This window comes from Coregonus lavaretus, assembly GCF_964263955.1.
Source record: "Coregonus lavaretus genome assembly, chromosome: 17".
In the NCBI taxonomy this organism is placed as follows: domain Eukaryota; kingdom Metazoa; phylum Chordata; class Actinopteri; order Salmoniformes; family Salmonidae; genus Coregonus; species Coregonus lavaretus.
This window is the reverse complement of record NC_140004.1, coordinates 20058285-20081374: the sequence shown is the minus strand read 5'-3', so window position 1 is coordinate 20081374 and position 23090 is coordinate 20058285. Positions and strand designations below refer to the sequence as shown.

The 23090-nt window shown below is 43.7% G+C and overlaps 1 protein-coding gene across 1 annotated transcript; it reads left to right on the top strand.

The window, feature by feature from the left end:
- Positions 1–1427: 1427 nt before the first annotated feature.
- Positions 1428–21536, top strand: LOC311144882 (zinc finger and BTB domain-containing protein 34-like). The gene is made up of 2 exons (XM_084181050.1): positions 1428–1516; positions 15194–21536. Exon 2 carries the CDS (start codon positions 15227–15229, stop codon positions 16757–16759), a length of 1533 nt encoding a protein of 510 aa, XP_084037176.1. The 5' UTR covers positions 1428–1516; positions 15194–15226; the 3' UTR covers positions 16760–21536.
- The last annotated feature ends 1554 nt before the right edge of the window (positions 21537–23090 follow it).

Below are 23090 nucleotides of genomic sequence, written 5' to 3'. Positions count from 1 at the left end.
CCTTATTAATATTGTAGCTAACGGCCGGGCAGGGAAGCGATCTCATGTTTGCTGGCGTGAAAGGCAAACACCTTACGCATCGCTCAGCCCCCTCAGTGTTCTGATGACATCACAGCCGCTATCCCACTTCTGACACCAATGTAGCGAACAACGGGGCAGGGAAGCGAACTCGGGTTGCTGGCACAAAGAGCAAACACACTACACATCGCGCCAATAGGGTTAACCCGCATGGTGGAAATTGTAACGTGGCTCATATAGCAAGGATTGCTACACTGTAATTTCCAGGGTCTTCTATGTATGAATGATATTTTGTAGGGCAGGCCATATATGCTATCTGCTTGCCTGTAAGGATGGAATCTAAAAAGCAATACAGAAATGCTTTCTGTGGTCCCACACCCCACAAATAAAGGTCTTAAATACTGTGATTAAAAACGTTGATCGTACCTCAAACAGAGGTACATATATGTTGTAACGCTACCTTATTATATAGATTCAAGAATAGGATATGCTACAAATGTGTGTCGTCGTCCCCCCCCCACATTCTGAAATTGCATTTTTGTCCCCCAAGTTTTTTCATTGAAATGTGATACAAAATGAGGCAAATGTGTACTTTAAGAGCATGCGGACGCCTCCGAGTGGCGGGGAGGCTGTTTGGAGTGTTTATCCGACCTGTAGCTCAGTTGGTAGAGCATGGAGCTTGCAACGCCAGGGTTGTGGGTTCGTTTCCCACGGGAGGCCAGTATGAAAATGTATGCACTCACTAACAGTAAGTCGCTCTGGATAAGAGTGTCTGCTAAATGTCAAAATGGATAAAAAATTAAAATATAATTATATCCCCCCCACTTCTTAAACCAAAGTTGCGCCCTGCTGATCTAGCATAGCAGATGTTTTGATGAGGTAGGCTGTGTAGGCATATTTGGTTTATGTTGGTTGTCAATCTAGCAGAGTGGTCTCTAGCCTTTTGGGGGCCATAAACGAGATATGGTTGGGGGGCTCCCCACCTCCTGGCAAAGCATTTTTGTGGCCCCCCTCTTGACAGTGGAGACATTTTTTTTAGTTTTAAAGTTCATTTCCTGCAGATCTAAACATTTTGCCATGGGCAGTAGAGCAAATGTTGCAGTTTTAAAGCAAGTTTTCTGCAATTCTACACATTTATCCAAAGAGCAGAGAGAAAACTTTGCAATTTTATAATAAATTTCATGCTGCCATGGATCAGAGAGAAAAATATTTTTTCACTAATTAGTATTTTGACCAATCAGATCAGCACGCAGAAATAGCTTGATGTGAAAAGATCTGATATGATACTGGGTGGAAAAATTGTAAATCAAAAATGGTATTTTTGTGCAAACCCTATATGGTGCAAAAGTAGTAGACCCAGCAGCTCCGTACAGAAACGTATAGCTACACTTCCGGTTTTATTTTATTTGCAGTGACTGACACAGCTGGAGTAGGGGGAGGCCTGGCTCTAGTGAAAGCGAGCTACTGGGGGGAATGGGCGACGTTTGATCGGGAAAAGGTGAGTTCGACAGACTTCAGCATTGATTTGGACACAAATCGAAGATAATCTCATCATCAAAACGTTGTTGCTGCTTGTGTCATTTTCTGAAAAGGTTGCCCGCTAGCGGCTCGCGCTAGGTTGCTGTCCAACGGTAACATTAGCTAGCTAGCGCACACGCCTAGCTAATTTTCGGGGAATTTGCCTGTAAAACAAGGCTTCCAAGTTATCTAAGCTAGCTAGTCATCTTCGATATCCGTTAACAGCCATGATCTCTGCGCAGCCCGCACTGTTTTATTTGTTCTGCATCACCTACCTAGCTAGCATTCTTGCTAACGTTAGTCAAATAACGTAAATTAGCTAGCTAGTTCGCTAACCAATAGTAACTTATTTTGCTAGCCTTAACTGTCAGCCTTGTGTTTTATGCCGTTTGATGTAGCTACCTAGCTAGCTAACTAGACTGTCAGAATTTGTTGCAGGCTAAGTAGCTAATGTCAGATCGGGCGGCAGCAAGCTTGTCTCTAGAGACATACACAGTAACGTTATACAGTAGTACAGAAGTTATAGTAAGTAACGTTAGCTACAACTTTTGTCTGCCTTGTTAGCCCCCACTAGAAGAAAAGTCAAATATAACTTTCTCAACATGATTATCTTGTCAGACAGACAGTGTATCAAGAAAACGAATAGCCTAGCTAGTTCGTGTAGGTAACGTTAGGCTAAAACAATGTTCCATTTAATTTTGCAGGAACCCAAAGCGGCGCCATAAAAATGCTCGTGTTGTGGAAATGGAACGGTCGCTTTAGTTGGTTGACATTTGTGGGAAACCGCTGTAAAACAAGTAACTATAGTAGCTAGCTAGTTATCTAGTTAGCTATTGTTGCAATTTGTAAGTAAAGTTGCCTTTAGTTTGGGACTAGCTACCTCGTCTCCTGTATTCAGTCAATTGATAGGCATGTAGCTAAATAACATGCGAATTAGCTGCATTGATTGAAAACAAACCTTTAAACTGAAATATATAAAATGTAGTTTAATGTTATTGGATTACACATAAATGATAGGTATGTGTTTTTTTTCGGTAGTCATCTCTATGTGGAGCATCTGGCTTTGATAAAAGGCCAGATAAAACTACTGGTAGTCTGGTTGTATGTTGTAAACACTAGTTATCTAAGGACACAGCAGTACAAAGTGCAGTGCTATCCAGGGTCATCCAGGTGTCCTTGAATTCCAGGGTATTCCAAATCTTTGTTACATTAACTTGATAGACAGTACAATTTTTTGGTGTACCTTTCACTAGGTAATGCATACTGTGTTAATTAATGACTTGGTCGAGCAATACCACAAACATAAAGGGAAGTGCAATGTAACAGTTGTTTTTCAAATGAAAGGGAAGACAGAAACACACCCAAGCCCCCTGAAATTCAAATCTGGACCTCAAAGCCAGTATTTTTTCATTCTTCCCCTGTAATCAGGGACTGATTACACCAGGTGTGTGCAATTCATTATCAGGAAGAACAGAACCTGTAGTACTCCGGTCCTCGTAGGGTGAGATTTGAATACTCCTGCCCTAGCCCCTGGGCTTTTTATGCACAACAGTATCTAGGGTTTACCGAGAAAGGTGCGATAAAACACCCAGTCAGCGGCAGTCCTGTGGGCAAAAACCCTTTGTTGATATGGTCGAAGGAGAATGGCAAGAATTGTGCAAGCTAACAGGCGGGCCACAAACAGGCAAATAACGGCGCAGAACAGCATTTTGGAACACAACTCACTGGTCCTTGTCACGGATGGGCTATTGTAACAGATGACCACACCGGGTTCCACTCTATGAACTAAAAACAACAAGGAAGCGGCTCCAGTGGGCACACGATCATCAACACTGGACAATTGAGTGGAAAAACATTGCCTGGTCTGACGACTCACGATTCCTGTTGCGTCATGCTGATGGCAGAGTCATGCTGATGGCAGAGTCATGCTGATGGCAGAGTCATGCTGATGGCAGAGTCATGCTGATGGCAGAGTCATGCTGATGGCAGAGTCATGCTGATGGCAGAGTCATGCTGATGGCAGAGTCATGCTGATGGCAGAGTCATGCTGATGGCAGAGTCATGCTGATGGCAGAGTCATGCTGATGGCAGAGTCATGCTGATGGCAGAGTCATGCTGATGGCAGAGTCATGCTGATGGCAGAGTCATGCTGATGGCAGAGTCATGCTGATGGCAGAGTCATGCTGATGGCAGAGTCATGCTGATGGCAGAGTCATGCTGATGGCAGAGTCATGCTGATGGCAGAGTCATGCTGATGGCAGAGTCATGCTGATGGCAGAGTCATGCTGATGGCAGAGTCATGCTGATGGCAGAGTCATGCTGATGGCAGAGTCATGCTGATGGCAGAGTCATGCTGATGGCAGAGTCATGCTGATGGCAGAGTCATGCTGATGGCAGAGTCATGCTGATGGCAGAGTCATGCTGATGGCAGAGTCATGCTGATGGCAGAGTCATGCTGATGGCAGAGTCAGGATTTGCCGTAAGCAACATGATTCCATGGCCCCATCCTGCCTGGTGTCAACAGTGCAGGCTGGTGGTGTAATGGTGTGGGGAATGTTTTCCTGGCACACGTTAGGTCCCTTGATACCAATTGAGAAATGTTTGAACGCCACAGCGTATCTGAACATTGTTGCTGACCAGGTGCATCCCTTCATGGGGTCCGACCCGGTACTAGATGGGTGTACTGAATAAACGGGCTATTGAATGTATAAACTGCATTGGGAGCAAGGATGTTTGGGATACTTTTTACATTTGTATATTTTTTGTTGTTGATAAAATCATGATGAAAGTGGCAATTTTAGGCAATTTCTGGACCTAGGCCTATACATGCCTCCTGTAAGACCTTATGGTCTGAGAACCGTACATGATGGTCATCTTGGGTGTCCTTATACTCCTTATAGAGTGCTCTAAAATATGGAGTAGATTCTGAAACACAATTTTTCACATTAATGTATTTTACATAAATATACTTCAAAAGTACCCTTTTATTTATTGTGCTTATTTGTAGACCTTGTTTGACAATATAAAACACGTCACATTTCCAGAGTGGACTCTCTGGTACTTTTTTAAAGATATGACACATTTTATACATTTTAAATTTACATTATAGGTCACTAACCAATCACAGCCCTCCTTTAGGATTGTACATTCCACCAATCACCAGCAGAGGGTTTCCCTTTGAAGCCATTTTCGACCAAGGGTCGTCTGTTCTTTCAACCATAGACTGGTCAACATTTTTTAACGTGTTTTTCTATATATACAGTGGGGGAAAAAAGTATTTAGTCAGCCACCAATTGTGCAAGTTCTCCCACTTAAAAAGATGAGAGAGGCCTGTAATTTTCATCATAGGTACACGTCAACTATGACAGACAAATTGAGGAAAAAAAAGACATACAGACATACAAGACCACTGATAATCTCCCTCGATCTGGGGCTCCATGCAAGATCTCACCCCGTGGGGTCAAAATGATCACAAGAACGGTGAGCAAAAATCTCAGAACCACACGGGGGGACCTATTGAATGACCTGCAGAGAGCTGGGACCAAAGTAACAAAGCCTTCCATCAGTAACACACTACGCCGCCAGGGACTCAAATCCTGCAGTGCCACACGTGTCCCCCTGCTTAAGCCATTACATGTCCAGGCCCGTCTGAAGTTTGCTAGAGTGCATTTGGATGATCCAGAAGAGGATTGGGAGAATGTCATATGGTCAGATGAAACCAAAATAGAACTTTTTGGTAAAAACTCAACTCGTTGTGTTTGGAGGACAAAGAATGCTGAGTTGCATCCAAAGAACACCATACCTACTGTGAAGCATGGGGGTGGAAACATCATGCTTTGGGGCTGTTTTTCTGCAAAGGGACCAGGACGACTGATCCGTGTAAAGGAAAGAATGAATGGGGCCATGTATCGTGAGATTTTGAGTGAAAACCTCCTTCCATCAGCAAGGGCATTGAAGATGAAACGTGGCTGGGTCTTTCAGCATGACAATGATCCCAAACACACCGCCCGGGCAACGAAGGAGTGGCTTCGTAAGAAGCATTTCAAGGTCCTGGAGTGGCCTAGCCAGTCTCCAGATCTCAACCCCATAGAAAATCTTTGGAGGGAGTTGAAAGTCCGTGTTGCCCAGCGACAGACCCAAAACATCACTGCTCTAGAGGAGATCTGCATGGAGGAATGGGCCAAAATACCAGCAACAGTGTGTGAAAACCTTGTGAAGACTTACAGAAAACGTTTGACCTGTGTCATTGCCAACAAAGGGTATATAACAAAGTATTGAGAAACTTTTGTTATTGAACAAATACTTATTTTCCACCATAATTTGCAAATAAATTCATTAAAAATCCTACGATGTGATTTTCTGGATTTTTTTCCCTCATTTTGTCTGTTATAGTTGACGTGTACCTATGATGAAAATTACAGGCCTCATCTTTTTAAGTGGGAGAACTTGCACAATTGGTGGCTGACTAAATACTTTTTTCCCCCACTGTAGACTCACCCTATGTTTTAATAAAATCAACTATATGTAGGTTACTGAGCTTGTCTGATGCTTTAAGCACACTGTGTGATTAAATAATTAAGACACACAAATGACTTGAGGGAGCCAGAGATCAAGATAGCCTAACCAGAAGAAGAAAAAACTGTTCCCCAACCACCACCTCCCGCTGCTGCTGGCCTTTGCAAATTCTGCCATTATGCTCCCGGAGTTGCCGGTAATAGGCTACTCCAGGGGTAGGCAACTTTTTTCCATTTGTAATGCCAAAGTTTTTACCAATCTGCGTGCCAGTTATGATTTTCATATGCACATATTTGTGGAACGGTTTCTTCGTATCTCAAAATCATTGTCATGTGATTTAATACAAATTATATCTAAATCTAAATGAAAATTATACAAATCTAAAAGTAACTTCGATTGCCATTGCCAACTATGTAAAAATAGCTTTAAAAAATTATAATTGCAGCCTGCAGGTAAAATATTCGGATTAAAAATAACTCACATTGCCTACGCATGGCCTCTCTGCAAGGAACTTGAAACATTATTTTGAGTATCAACTTGGTCCAGGCCTAAGCTTGCTCTAACAAACTTGCAACATTGTATAAAATATTCTGGATCCTCAGTTTCCTGCGCCAGTGGGCTCCTGACAGACACAGCTGTATTTGTGCAAGGGATAAGAAGTAATCAGGTAGGCCTATTTTATGACGTTTCCACAGGATCAGAGCATGACAGTTTTTTTCCCCTTTCACACCGAGTGGTTATCGAAAGGGAGAGAGCTGGAAAGATTTTTCAAATGGGTTACTATTGTCATTCTCAATGGATGTAAAAACAGACTTTGTTTACTTGTTGTTTGAGGTGAAGAAATAATTACTTTGAAGCTCCACAGCTCATTTGTGGTGGTGAGTTAAGAAAATCAGGAATACTATCAGATCCCCAAATGGGCACATTTATAAGCCTACATTTGCGTGCAGGCCAGGTAGCCTAGGCCTACTTCTATGTGTAATCAGGTGCGCATCCTCACTCAACATTGACAGGAGCACTCCAAACGAAACACAATTAATAAATTGAGAACTCGTAAATGGAATGAAATAAACCAAAACTTGTTTCTCACAAGTGTAGCCTAGGTTGTGCACTGTGCAAACAACGTGTCCACTCCGTTAATGAGAACTGTAATAATATATGGAATCCATTAACAGAAATTATGGTAACCAAACATTGTAGTTGATAAATGATGGGAATTAAGGGTAAATGTACTAGTGGTGATACTGGTGTGCCATCCCCGCGGCCTCCGCAATGGATTAGTCCGCTGAGAAAGGCATCAATCAAGAAAAAAATAGTTTTTTTGCAACTGCTCAACAAAAAAAGATTGGTCAACCAACAGCCTATTGACCAAACAATCGACCAGTCGACTAAATGGGGTCAGCCCTAGCTGCCATAGACATAGAATGAGTAGAAGGGGGGGGCATCCCCATTCAAGTCAATGATGGCATAATGGGTGGACTGGCGGCCATTGGGAGTGTACCCATAGGAGCAAAGCAGGAAGTAAAATATGTGCTGTGATTTGATTCAACTCAATATACATGACAAAAATAAATTCCATTGCATGAGCCACATCAGTTAACGTCATTTGAAGAACATTCTACATTACAACGTTTCATGAGTCCGTAAGAGCAGAAACGGACTCAACCACAGGAATGCCTGGCGGTCCCATCTTCAGTCAGCTGTTCGTAAAGCCCAAACCACACAGAGACACCGTCAATGGCGTCAAAACCTGCGTGCGAGCGTAGAGCGTCAATTTACATAATAATATAATAACAATATGCCATTTAGCAGACGCTTTTATCCAAAGCGACTTAGTCATGTGTGCATACATTTTTACGTATGGGTGGTCCCGGGGATCGAACCCACTACCCTGGCGTTACAAGCGCCATGCTTTACTAATTGAGCTACAGAGGACCACATACACTGCGTAGCGTATATCAACTTATTTGTCTTGAGAATCCATAATAAGCAGTTGTATTTGTTATGTTTGCTATGTACAACTGAGCCTCCTGTAGCTCAGTTGGTAGAGCATGGCGCTTGCAATGCCAGGGATGTGGGTTCGTTTCCCACGGGGGGCCAGTATGAAAAATGTATGCACTCACTAACTGTATGTCTCCTGAGTGGCGCAGTGGTCTAAGGCACTGCATCGCAGTGCTAGCTGTGCCACTAGAGATCCTGGTTCGAATCCAGGCTCTGTCGCAGCCGGCCGCGACCGGGAGACCCATGGGGCGGTGCACAATTGGCCCAGCGTCGTCCAGGGTAGGGGAGGGAATGGCTGGCAGGGATGTAGCTCAGTTGATAGAGCATGGCATTTGCAACGCCAGGGTTGTGGGTTCGATTCCCACGGGGGGCCAGTATGAAAAATATATATATATGTATTCACTAACTGTAAGTCGCTCTGGATAAGAGCGTCTGCTAAAAAATGACTAAAAAAATGTAGCCCTTGTGAATTATTGTTGTGTGTTCCTTTTGACACACCTTACGGGAGCCACCGTACCTGCCTCGTGTTATGTTGGCTCATGAACATGAGGAGAATTGTAGCTAATACACCCTAGCAGTTTATAAAGAATTTGTCTAGTCTCTTATGTAGTTTCGTTCTTTCTACATAACAGTATTCTCTCTTGAAAGGAGTTTCTCAGGTTTCCCAGCCGCAGCTTGGCTAGCCTATATGCCTGTGCTCGAAATCAACAAAGGTTGGCATAAAGTTGTTTTCAAATATGTATTATTGGCACAGGCAGCTAAACTTATCAACACTAAATAGACACTTTTTAACCATACAGTGGGGAAAAAAAGTATTTAGTCAGCCACCAATTGTGCAAGTTCTCCCACTTAAAAAGATGAGAGGCCTGTAATTTTCATCATAGGTACACGTCAACTATGACAGACAAAATGAGGAAATTTTTTCCAGAAAATCACATTGTAGGATTTTTTATGAATTTATTTGCAAATTATGGTGGAAAATAAGTATTTGGTCAATAACAAAAGTTTCTCAATACTTTGCCAACAAAGGGTATATAACAATGACACAGGTCAAACGTTTTCTGTAAGTCTTCACAAGGTTTTCACACACTGTTGCTGGTATTTTGGCCCATTCCTCCATGCAGATCTCCTCTAGAGCAGTGATGTTTTGGGTCTGTCGCTGGGCAACACGGACTTTCAACTCCCTCCAAAGATTTTCTATGGGGTTGAGATCTGGAGACTGGCTAGGCCACTCCAGGACCTTGAAATGCTTCTTACGAAGCCACTCCTTCGTTGCCCGGGCGGTGTGTTTGGGATCATTGTCATGCTGAAAGACCCAGCCACGTTTCATCTTCAATGCCCTTGCTGATGGAAGGAGGTTTTCACTCAAAATCTCACGAAACATGGCCCCATTCATTCTTTCCTTTACACGGATCAGTCGTCCTGGTCCCTTTGCAGAAAAACAGCCCCAAAGCATGATGTTTCCACCCCCATGCTTCACAGTAGGTATGGTGTTCTTTGGATGCAACTCAGCATTCTTAGGTGACCAAATACTTATTTTCCACCATAATTTGCAAATAAATTCATTAAAAATCGTACAATGTGATTTTCTGGATGTTTTTTTCTCAGTTTGTCTGTCATAGTTGACGTGTACCTATGATGAAAATTACAGGCCTCTCATCTTTTTAAGGGGGAGAACTTGCACAATTGGTGGCTGACTAAACACTTTTTTCCCCCACTGTACATGTCACTATTCCAGACTTAACGATGCACAAACAGTCTATTTTCTGGCAATGTACCCACTCACTTTACCAGCATTGCTTCGTGTAGACGGGAGTAAAAGACTTGCTTTCTAATTTGAAGCGCATGACGCCGTTGACGCTTACCGCCTGTCTATGTTCTCTCATTTACTACCGTTGGTAGAGCATGGCGATAGCAATGCCAGGGTTGTGGGTTCGATTCACACGGGGGACCGGTATGGGAATAAAAAGTATGAAAATGTATGCACTCACTACTTTTTAAGTCACTCTGGATAAGAGCCTCTGCTAAATGACTAAAATGTAAATAACTATGAGCTGGGATGTCTGTCCTGCAAATAGTTTGTCAGAGGCTGTATAAAATAGGCAGGGTTGTTAATACCGTATATCCCGGGATGTCACAAGGACGGTATGAAAATCTGGATAACGCCTAAGCCTAGTTTTGACAGAGCAGTAGGGCTGGGAATTGCCAGGGACCTCACAATATGAAATTATGATGATACTTAGGTGTCGATACGATTATCTATTGTGATTCGATATTAAGATATGGCTCACTATATGTCTGCTGCAGAGAGACGAGAGAGCATGAGAAAACAATTTTTGATCAGTCAGGAAAAGAAGCGCTGCAAGCATGTTGGCTCACTATTGAAAAAGATGGAGAATGAGCTATAGGATGAAAAATACCGGGGTTTGGCGCAGGTACAGCCGACTAACGCTACCCACAGTAGCAAAAAAACAGCTGAAGGAAGTTATGGTTATTACCAGTAGTTAGCATAGTGATTTACTCAGCTCAGCACTCAGTTTGGCTGAGTATAAAATAGACTAATTTGACTTCTCTGCCCAATGACTTACAAGCACCGGGGAAGTATTTTTATCTGTTCTGATTAGGCTATGCTCAGCAAATATGCAAAGCCTGATTTCCCTTGCTAATTTTGTAATAGCCATTTTGTTAATTAGGCCTGTACTTCTTGTAATTGTGCTGCAGTCACTCCACGGCAGCTTGGTTATCAGTTTCTCTGGTCATTGAAATGTTCTTTACCCAAAGGGACTGGCCAGAACAGAAATTATTGAATGGCGGAAATAGCAGCCCATGTCAGTAATTGACAGTAAAAAATAGGTTAGTGATGACCTGTCAACGGGATGATGCCGGCAGTGACATCCCGAATGTATTATTTTCATGGTGTTGGTCACATTTTGATTAGGCTAGTAGCGAAAGGATTGCGTTGTCTTCCAGTGCATGGATGATAGGAATTAGATTATAGGCTAATGGATGATGGAACTCTTTCTGATATCTTAATCAACCCAGAATCCCAATTTCCTGTGGGTCAATGCTAAATGTATTAATTCCTTGTTATTTCCAGTGCTCAAATTCAAAATACATCAGTGTGCTTGCATGTTTTTCTGCTCACACCAGGGCAAATAAGCTAATCCCCCCACGTTCTCCCCCTCCAATTTCACAAGATCCATTTTTCTCAGAAGTCTCCCACTCCCGCCCATTTCATATTGCACTGCCATGTCTTGCTTGTTTTGCAATTTTGGCTTGGTTCGGGCTGCATGCTGTTTTGCAAAATAGGCAAAACACTGCTTATCTTGAAGTAAACATTAATTGCTTGTTGTTTGCCAGTGCTGACATTCCTGTTTTTACAACATGCTTTTTTAAATTGAGTGATGAGCCAGTTTTGTATGTTGTCTTTGAAGTGCAGTCTTTTGTTCAGTCACAGGCCCACATTCCGACTAGTCATAGGCCTACCTACAGCAGATGAAACACCAGAGTTCCACTTGGCTGGTGTCAGGTCACTTCCTGGTACCTCAGTTTCTCCTGTACTCAGACAAAGCAATATGACTAGAAAAGGGGTGTTACGCTGGTCAAAGTTGATTTCACTTTAAGCTTAAGATTTTGATCTTTAATTTTGGGCTTAATCAAACCTGCTAAATAGGGATGCGTATGGTTATTCAAATATTAGAATATCCAAACGGACATTAGTATTTAGAATATTTGTGGGTATTAATTTTTTGCTAAAGAAAAAGGGGCCTATTAAGATTGAAAAGGCATTTTTCTAAATGTAATTCAAAATATCCATGTGACATTGTTACACACTACAAGGATATACCATGGATTTAATAAAACAAACTTTTCAATGTCGTTTTTATGACCTGCGCCCCATTAAAAGACCGGCAGCAGACCGGTAGGCTTCACATGTGTAGCTTGTTGTTTATGTTGACCAATCAAAATATCAGAGGCTCATTGTGTTGGTTGCTCGTTTTATCCGAATGGCGTAGCTGGCTTCTCTACTCTAGTCAAGACAGGCCCTGTTATATGGGATGATAAATAACATTGTGGCAGCAACAATTTAGCTCGTCTTGGCTGTAGCCAAGTTGCCTTGGCTAACATTTACTTAATCCCTCTCTCCCTTCGTCTGCTCGGCTCAGTCACATCTCACACTAGTGAAATTATTTAAAAACCCCATCCCTACTGCTAAACTAAAGTGAGTGTTTGTGTTTCCAATCCAGTCCATTTTGAGCCTTGCTTCTATGACCCTCACCCCTTTGGGTTCAGCTCAGCCACTGAGCATGAGCATAGGCTACATTCTTTGGCTGCCCTTCAACTTGGCTCTCAGTTCAGTTTGCAATACATGGTGTTGGGAGTGGGACAGGCCACTGACACGTTTAATATGCATGCTATATTTGAAAGCGTCATGATGGCAGAGGGAAAATACTGTAAGACTGCACCTCCATTTTCCCTTTCTCTTTCTGTCTTGCTTTTTCCCTCAGTCTCCTGTGCCAACCAGGATGAGAACATATGGGTAGTGACACAGGTGTCTTGGCAAGCCTAGGCAATCGGAGAAAGTGTTTACGTTCTCAAACTGCTGACACTCAATGCGCTGAAGATCATGCTGAATTGCCAGGGAGAGGCAGGCAGGGTGGTGGAGAGATGGGAGAGGGAGGCCGATGGAGTGGGGGGAGAAGAGGGCAGAACTGGAGAACGGACTGAGACAGACGTTTTTGTAAAATAGCTCAGGCCTAGTTGCTAAAACGGGATACATTTGCGCCTCATACACTACATTACCAAAAGTATGTGGACACGTGCTCGTTGAACATCTCATAAAAAAATAATGGGCATTAATATGGAGTTGGTCCCCCCCCCCCCCCCTTTGCTTCTATAACAGCCTTCACCCTTCTGGGAAGGCTTTCCACTAGATGTTGGAACATTGCTGCGGGGACTTGCTTCCATTCAGCCACAAGCATTATTGAGGTCGGGCACTGATGTTGGGCGTTTAGGCCTGGCTCGCAGTTGGCGTTCCAATGAATCCAAAAGGTGTTCGGTGGGGTTGAGGTCAGGGCTCTGTGCAGGCCAGTCAAGTTCTTCCACACCGATCTCGACAAACCATTTCTGAATGGACCACGCTTTGTGCACGGGGGCATTGTCATGCTGAAACAAGAAAGGGCCTTCCCCAAACAGTTGCCACAAAGTTGGAAGCATAGAATCGTCTTGAATATCATTGTATGCTGTACTAAGGGGCCTTGCCCGAACCATGAGAAACAGCCCCAGACCATATTTCCTCCTCCACCAAACTTTACAGTTGGCACTATGCATTCGGACAGGTAGCATTCTCCTGGCATCCACCAAACCCAGATCTGTCCTTTTGGACTGCCAGATGGTGAAACGTGATTCAATACTCCAGAGAACGCGTTTTCACTGCTCCCGAGTCCAATGGCGGCGAGCTTTACACCACTCCGGCCGTCGCTTGGAATTGCGCATGGTGATTTGAGGCATGTGTACGGCTGCTCGGCCATGGAAACCCATTTCATGAAGCTCCCGACGAACAGTTCTTGTGCTGACGTTGCTTCCAGAGGCAGTTTGGAACTCGGTAATGAGTGTTGCAACCGAGGACAGACTATTTTTACGCGCTACGGTCTTCAGCACTCGGCGGTCCCGTTCTGTGAGCTTGGGGTGATTGTGCTAGTTCATTCTGATGGTGTCTGCCACATAATTTTTCCCTTGAGTGGATTTTTCCTTTGGAGATAGTTTATCTTTTTGTATTTTTTTTAATTAGTCCACAGTCTCAACATGATTTTAAATAATAAAAAAATAAAAAAATGTGAAGTGGTTGTCCCACTGGCTATCATAAGGTGAACGCACCAAATAAGGTGAATGCACCAATTTGTAAGTCGCTCTGGATAAGAGCGTCTGCTAAATGATGTAAATGTAAATGATTTGCACGTCAAGTTTTCAAGATATAGGATTTTCAAGAAGCAAAGTCTCACTTGCCACATCATAATGAAACAGTGTTCATTCCCGCTCTGGGTGTGACCAAGTGATTTGCTGACATTTACAGCTAGGCTGGTTCGGCTACCACTTTCTTTGCCAAAACAGATTTTAAAAAGAAAGTGTAATCAAAATGTAGAAACGCTTTTAGAACACGTTCTACTTCAAATGGAGGACTACTGTTCTTGTCATATTCCTACTGAATAATTCAGTAATTTGATGATTCATTTCAAATTGCATCAGACAGTGCTGTAGCATGGTAGCCTATCTGTTCTCACCGCTCAAGGTTCAAGGGCCTGCTATGTTAGTGCAGTGAGGATTTTCACTCAGATTAAACATCAGCTTGTATTTTTGTTTAGTTTTTGGTTGCTAGTTGTTTTGCTGTGGTGCAGGTTAGTTGTTTTGCTGTGGTGCAGGTTACTTGTTTTCTGAGTGCTTTTGTGTTTTGATCTTATGCACGCCCAACAATAAAATCCTGAAATGGATGGAAATAAGTATGCTCTTGCACACCATCTCCAAACTTGGATGAGGCTGCCGTTATCCCTACAGTCATTCCTTTGCTAAATTACTGTGAAATTGCCCAGCTGCTGGATCTTATTTAAAGTCCAGATTGTTATTTTAAGAGAGTCAGTAAGGTCAACCCTTAACTGGGCTACAACTCTCAATGCTTATTGCAGCAATAGGTCAAATGCACTCGATTATTTTTGTCCAGAAAGTTCATTTGATGAAGTACCAGGGAAGTGTACACTACTGGTTTTTTTCATAAAAACAAATGGACGTCCTTTTATGCTTTTGCTGCTAAAGAATGAGAGGGTAACTTGTATTAACCATGTCGAAAGCGTACCGTTTTTTTCTCAGGAGAGTGTGAATGTGAAATTCTGTAGTCTAGGTTGCTTAGTGTTGGCATATTTCTGGCACAGATGGCTAAAGTTTGCTCATATAGCATGCTTGTTTCGATTTGGCTGTTGTGGCACATCAAGATTGTACTTGTAAAATAGAATTAACCTCACCTTTAACTGTCAATGAACATATATTTTGTATGTGAAAATTAAACTTGAAAACACTAGGTACTGATTCAGTGGATGACTGCATGACTGGTGTTCTAATTCTTATTTTATTTTCTCTGTTTCTGCCACAGGCAGTCTACAAACTGGAGAGACCTATCTAAGAGATGGACGACGGCAGTGCCTACATAGAGTTTGACGTGCCGGAGTTTAGCAACACCGTCCTCAACCAGCTCAATGAGTTGCGACTGCAGGGGAAGCTATGTGACATCATCGTTCACATCCAGGGCCAGCCGTTCCGTGCCCACAAGGCCGTGCTGGCGGCCAGCTCGCCGTACTTCCGCGACCACTCGGCCCTGGGCACCATGAGTGGCTTGTCCATCTCCGTCATCAAGAACCCTGAGGTGTTTGAGCAGCTGCTGGCCTTCTGCTACACTGGCCGCATGTCCCTGCAGCTTAAGGATGTCGTCAGCTTCCTCACAGCAGCAAGCTTCCTGCAGATGCAGGCCATCATCGACAAGTGCACCCAGATCCTGGAGGGCATCCACTCCAAGATCAGCATCCCCTCCAGCGCCACCAGCCCAGAAAAGGAGGGCTCCCAGGCCAGCCGTAACGGTGTCAAAGACAGCAGCCTCTTCATCAACCCCACACAGATCTCCCCCCCGTACTACTCCAGGCACAGCATAGAGGCCCGCTCTGAGCTGGCAGCAGGGAAAGGCCATGGTAGGGCGCGGTACCAGGAGGAGGGCCAGTCAGACCGTGGCAGCAGTGATGGTGTGTCAGAGCAGGAGGCAGCCATGGAGGGAGAGACAGAGCAGGTGGAGCTGATTGGGAAGGACGGCCAGGTGACTGACGTGCATGTGAAGCTGGAGAAGACAGACAGGCCCAGCTACTCGGACAGCTCCTCGGCAGGCGACGATGGCTACCACACAGAGCTGGTGGATGGAGAGCAGGTGCTGGCTGTCAGTGTTGGCTCCTACGGTCCCGTCATCCAGCCGGCCGGCTACACTTACTCAGGCCTGTCGTCCCCCTGCTTCGTGAGCCTCAGCAGCTCCAGCCCCTCCCGCTCCATGCTCAGTGGCTTCAGGGGCGGCCGGGCCAGAGCCAAGCGCCCCCCAGTGACCATCCCAGCAGAGATCCTGAGTCAGCTCAAACCAGGAAACACAGAGGACAGCAGTGAGGCAGTTTTGGGCCAAGCAGGTTTTGAGAACGATGTGCGAGAGCGGAGCCTGCGCAGCCAGTGGTACCCCTACAACGAGAGGCTAATCTGCATCTACTGCGGCAAGTCCTTCAATCAGAAGGGCAGCCTGGACCGCCACATGCGCCTGCACATGGGAATCACACCCTTCGTCTGCAAGTTCTGCGGCAAGAAGTACACGCGCAAAGACCAGCTGGAGTACCACATCCGTGGCCACACGGACAACAAGCCCTTCCACTGCCAGATCTGTGGCAAGTGCTTCCCCTTCCAGGGGACCCTCAACCAGCACCTGAGGAAGAAGCACTTGGGGGCCTCAGAGGGCCCCAACCATATGGACTCTCCAGAGAGGACGGAGGGTATCTCTGGTCAGAAAGACCCAGAGGATGCCTCAGAGGGGATGGCCTTTGAGACACAGTATACTGAGGAGGCTCCGGCCAACAACATGGAGGAGAGCTCAAAGTGCAGTCCTGAGGAAGCCGAGGCGTCCAGAAATGATTTTTAGGCCCTGGCTCTGGTTGAGGAAGCTTTAAGATATGTTCTTTAAACGTTTAGGATTTGTTTTGGAACCGGCTCCTTCCAATGTTGAACCTACATTGTGCATCCAAGTTTTCTGCCTGTCCATCCATTTTTGTGAAAGTCAACTGTTGCTTAATGTAGAAGAAGAAAGGGGTGCTTTTTAAAAATTAGATGATTTCAAAGGGAAGGGGTATCAACTTGCTATTGATAAGGTGCCCTCAGTAAACAAGGCCTTTGTTTTCTCTTTTTTACCATGTTTTTAAAACATATTTACAGAGTAATATAGGCATGTTGCAATAATTGATAATGTGAAAGCTCTGATAAGATGCGTATCATATAATGTTTTTACCTGACGTGTTTTGCACACGTGGCCAAAGGAGGTCACTTTACTCCCAAGGAATCATTTTTCTGCCAGTGCAAAGCTTTGTGTGACATATCCGTTCAATACCTCATGATACAACTACATACTCATAACAGATAGTGTTTTAGTTTTTATGAAACTCCACCGGGTTCTACCTCATATCCAAGAACCTAACAGGAATAGAAGTGTTCTCAGTTTTAAAAACAAACCGTTTTTCTTTAGGGTCTCAGTTTCATTTGCCAAACCCTAGGCAGAACATCCTCAGTCTCAACACTAAGCCTTGATACTTTAGACTAATATTCCTTGCTGATTGTATGAACTCTGGACCGTGTCCTTGTCCATCGTTTCATGGTCAGACAGGATGTAATGTGGGCAAAGAATGAAGGTGCTATATTGATGTGTATAAGAAATATTAAGTATGTTGTGTGTTTGCATTGAGCGTGCGCAAAGAGGAGAGTGGATAGAGTACAAAAATAGAGGATAGTACATGACATATGATTTCCACTGTCTCTGTAGCCAATATCTAGTTATCTTTTTAGAACACACAGGAGCAAATTCCTCTTGTCTGTCTCTTTCCACCACTGAAGGTCACATGCAGTTGGCCACAGTGTTTTGTACATGCTATTCTATATTTTAATCCATATGGGATCAATGATTTGATCCTCATACACAGTGAAGTCATTTGGAGTGTCTTCCAATCTCATGACGTTTAGTTTGTTGTTCTCAACCTGTTTATGTGAAACGGTTTGTTTATTTGTGTGGAGATTATGCCCAGTGCAGAGTCCCACTCATTAGCTTGGCACAGCAGGAGCAGTCCTGCCCTGAATCTGTGCATGGAATCAATATGCTCACAATATGCAAACGGTAAGAACAAAGGAACATCAGCCATCTTGTCATGGCATTTCTTTATTCACTCTCCATTTCATGAGGACTCATATTCTGCTCTCATGTGTTTTCATTCACTGTTTCTGCCCTTTCCTGATCTGACATGACTGTTGAGATGAGGGGATCAAATTGGAAAGCACATTGATGCCTCATTAGAAATTAAGCACTTCATGGACAGAGGAGAGGGTATTTTGAGAGAAGCTTGTGATCCAAAGTAATGATGCACTTTTTGTGTTTCAAGTAGAATGGTGATTTGGTGATAGTTGTGTTCATTTTGTGATGTCTTGAAGAGCAGTGGTGACTGGTGACCATAAATGTATTCTGCGAAAAACTAGGCTACTGCTTTTTAATACTCAAGAATCAAATTAGAATTGCATCGGTCAGTGTAAGCCCATTTAACAACTGATGTTGGTAGCTAGCTATTTCAGTGTTGTTTGGTAAATAATCATCAAAGGCAGTGTTGGTCTTGGTGCTCTGCTTGTTTAGAGATTAGCTGGGCTGTCGGGTCAGCAGTTGGACGGATGTCATTGACCACATTTCAAAACGTTCATTTCCATTGTTCATATCGTCATAACTCACTAATGCACATATATGGTGGGGATGTTTGTCAGATTTATATTGCATTACATGGCTAAGCATTGCAATGCAGAATGCCATTGCGTAGTAAGGGCCCAGGGTTTAGCTGAACTGGCTTTCGACATTCTTATTGTATTGAAATGCTTCTAACTACAGTAGTTTTGATTTAATACAGGAATAAATTCAGATAATTATTGCTCCAATGTGCTAGTCCAGATTAAGCTGTTTTTAAAGGCCCAGTGCAGTCAAAAAAGTGATTTTCCTGTGTTTTATATCATATTGTCCAACAGTGTTTCCTGATAGTTGCTTGTTGAAAATGCAATCTACACAGGATTTTCTAATCAGCAGGTTTGCATGGGTGGGAGTTTTGGCTTTTCATGGTGACATCACCATGCGGTAAATTGGTTAATAGACCAATAACAAAGAGTTCCAAACCTCTTTGCCAATAACAGCTAGTTTTCCCCTCCCATTCAGACCACTCCCAGACAGTCCTAGCAAAATACTTGCTTGAGAAATAGTTTTTATACAAATCCGTTACAGTAAGGTACTTAATTGTTACCCAGAAATGATTTGATATTGATATAAAAACCGCTACATTGGGCCTTTAAGATCAGGTGGAAAGCCCCCTTATCCCTCTTCTTGCTGATTTGCTATTTCAGCAGTGTGAAGCTTTCCTTGTATACCATTTTACCTTTTTTATTTTTTACACATGATCACACACTACCATAACTACAGTAATACAAGGTGGTAGCAGGCTCAAATCAAATTTTAATTTGTCACATGCTTCACTGTTTAGAGAGAAGTGTCCTGAAAAGCCCAGAGGTCCAGGTGTGTGCGGGGAAAGAGCATTTCCTCTTCATTTAATGTAGCACCACCATTTATGATGCCTGTTATTTTTCGGTTGTTTGTTCCTCTTTTCTATTATTTTTTTTTTTACTTGGTTTTATTATTTTGCAGTGATTTTGTTTTCATATTGGAATTGAGCAGTTTTTCATACATGTCCAGTGTTTCCCCTATATTCATTTAGCAGTGGCAGCCACTTCAAAAGTAAAAGTTCCCATAGACTTCCAGTCATTGCACTAACGCTAGTTAGCAATTGCGCTAACGCTAGTTAGAAACTTCCTTTAAGCTGCATGCAGAAACATACAAATAGTATCCATGAGTTCATCTGACTCTGGGTAAGTAGAAAAAGTGCTTCATTGGTAAATCTCACACTATCCCTTTAAAAGCGCGTCTTGGCAGAAATACGTATATACAGTTGAAGTCAGAAGTTTACACCTTAGCCAAATACATTTAAACTCAGTTTTTCACAATTCCTGACATTAAATCTTAGTAAAAATTCCCTGTCTTAGGTCAGTTAGGATCACCACTTTATTTTAAGGATGTGAAATGTCAGAATAATAGTAGAGTGATTTATTTCAGCTTTTATTTATTTCATCACATTCCCAATGGGTCAGAAGTTACACTCAATTAGTATTTGGTAGCATTGTCTTTAAACTGTTTAACTTGGGTCAAACATTTTGGGTAGCCTTCCACAATAAGTTGGGTGAATTTTGGCCCATTCCTCCTGACAGAGCTGATGTAACTGAGTCAGGTTTGTAGGCCTCCTTGCTCGCACACGCTTTTTTAGTTCTGCCCACACATTTTCTATAGGTTTGAGGTCAGGGCTTTGTGATGGCCACTCCAATACTTGACTTTGTTGTCCTTAAGCCATTTTGCCACAACTTTGGAAGTATGCTTGGGGTCATTGTCCATTTGGAAGACCCATTTGTGACCAAGCTTTAACTTCCTGACTGATGTCTTCAGATGTTGCTTCAATATATCCACATAATTTTCCTTCCTCATGATGCTATCTATTTTGTGAAGTGCACCAATCCCTCCTGCAGCAAAGCACCCGCACAGCATGATGCTGCCACCCCCGTGCTTCACGGTTGGGATGGGGTTTTTCGACTTGCAAGCATCCCCCTTTTTCCTCCAAACATAACGATGGTCATTATGGCCAAACAGTTATATTTTTCTTTTCATCAGACCAGAGGACATTTCTCCAAAAAGTACGATGGTTGTCCCCATGTGCAGTTGCAAACCGTAGTCTGGCTTTTTTATGGAGGTTTTGGAGCAGTGGCTTCTTCCTTGCTAAGCGGCCTTTCAGGTTGTCGATATAGGACTCGTTTTACTGTGGATATAGATACTTTTGTAGCTGTTTCCTCCAGCATCTTCACAAGGTCCTTTGCTGTTGTTCTAGGATTGATTTGCACTTTTCGCACCAAAGTACGTTCATCTGTAGGAGACAGAACGCGTCTCCTTCCTGAGCGGTATGACGGCTGCATGGTCCCATGGTGTTCATACTTGCGTACTATTGTTTGTACAGATGAACGTGGTACCTTCAGGCATTTGGAAATTGCTCCCAAGGATGAACCAGACTTGTGGAGGTCTGCAAAACATTTTAGGTCTTGGCTGATTTTCTTTTGATTTTCCCATGATGTCAAGCAAAGAGGCACTGAGTTTGAAGGTAGGCCTTGAAATACATCCACAGGTACACCTCCAATTGACTCCATTTATGTCAATTAGCCTATCAGAAGCTTCTAAAGCCATGACATTTTCTGGAATTTTCCAAGCTGTTGAAAGGCACAGTCAACTTAGTGTATGTAAACTTCTGACTCACTGGAATTGTGATACAATGAATTATAAGTGAAATAATCTGTCTGTAAACAATTGTTGGAAAAATTACTTGTCATGCACAAAGTAGATGTCCTAACCGACTTGCCAAAACTGTAGTTTGTTAACAAGGAATTTGTGGAGTGGTTGAAAAATGAGTTTTAATGACTTCAACCTAAGTGTATGTAAACTTCCAACTTCAACTGTACATATATACAAACATACACTGCTCAAAAAAATAAAGGGAACACTAAAATAACACATCCTAGATCTGAATGAATGAAATAATCTTATTAAATACTTTTTTCTTTACATAGTTGAATGTGCTGACAACAAAATCACACACAAATTATCAATGGAAATCAAATTTATCAACCCATGGAGGTCTGGATTTGGAGTCACCCTCAAAATTTAAAGTGGAAAACCACACTACAGGCTGATCCAACTTTTATGTAATGTCCTTAAAACAAGTCAAAATGAGGCTCAGTAGTGTGTGTGGCCTCCACGTGCCTGTATGACCTCCCTACAACGCCTGGGCATGCTCCTGATGAGGTGGCGTGGATGGTCTCCTGAGGGATTTCCTCCCAGACCTGGACTAAAGCATCCGCCAACTCCTGGACAGTCTGTGGTGCAACGTGGCGTTGGTGGATGGAGCGAGACATGATGTCCCAGATGTGCTCAATTGGATTCAGGTCTGGGGAACGGGCGGGCCAGTCCATAGCATCAATGCCTTCCTCTTGCAGGAACTGCTGACACACTCCAGCCACATGAGGTCTAGCATTGTCTTGCATTAGGAGGAATCCAGGGCCAACCGCACCAGCATATGGTCTCACAAGGGGTCTGAGGATCTCATCTCGGTACATAATGGCAGTCAGGCTACCTCTGGCGAGCACATGGAGGGCTGTGCGGCCCCCCAAAGAAATGCCACCCCACACCATGTCTGACCCACTGCCAAACCGGTCATGCTGGAGGATGTTGCAGGCAGCAGAACGTTCTCCACGGCGTCTCCAGACTCTGTCACGTCTGTCACGTGCTCAGTGTGAACCTCCTTTCATCTGTGAAGAGCACAGGGCGCCAGTGGCGAATTTGCCAATCTTGGTGTTCTCTGGCAAATGCCAAACGTCCTGCACAGTGTTGGGCTGTAAGCACAACCCCCACCAGTGGACGTCGGGCCCTCATACCACCCTCATGGAGTGTGTTTCTGACCGTTTGAGCAGACACATGCACATTTGTGGCCTGCTGGAGGTCATTTTGCAGGGCTCTGGCAGTGCTCCTCCTGCTCCTCCTTGCACAAAGGCGGCGGTAGCAGTCCTGCTGCTGGGTTGTTGCCCTCCTACGGCCTCCTCCACGTCTCCTGATGTACTGGCCTGTCTCCTGGTAGCGCCTCCATGCTCTGGACACTACGCTGACAGACACGGCAAATCTTCTTGCCACAGCTCGCATTGATGTGCCATCCTGGATGAGCTGCACTACCTGAGCCACTTGTGTGGGTTGTAGACTCCGTCTCATGCTACCACTAGAGTGAAAGCACCGGCAGCATTCAAAAGTGACCAAAACATCAGCCAGGAAGCGTAGGAACTGAGAAGTGGTCTGTGGTCACCACCTGCAAAACCAGTCCTTTATTGGGTTTGTCTTGCTAATTGCCTATAATTTCCACCTGTTGTCTCCATGAGACGGAGTCTACAACCCACATTTGCACAACAGCATGTGAAATGTATTGTTAATCAGTGTTGCTTCCTAAGTGGACAGTTTGATTTCACAGAAGTGTGATTGACTTGGAGTTACATTGTGTTGTTTAAGTGTTCCCTTTATTTTTTTGAGCAGTGTATATAAATCTCTC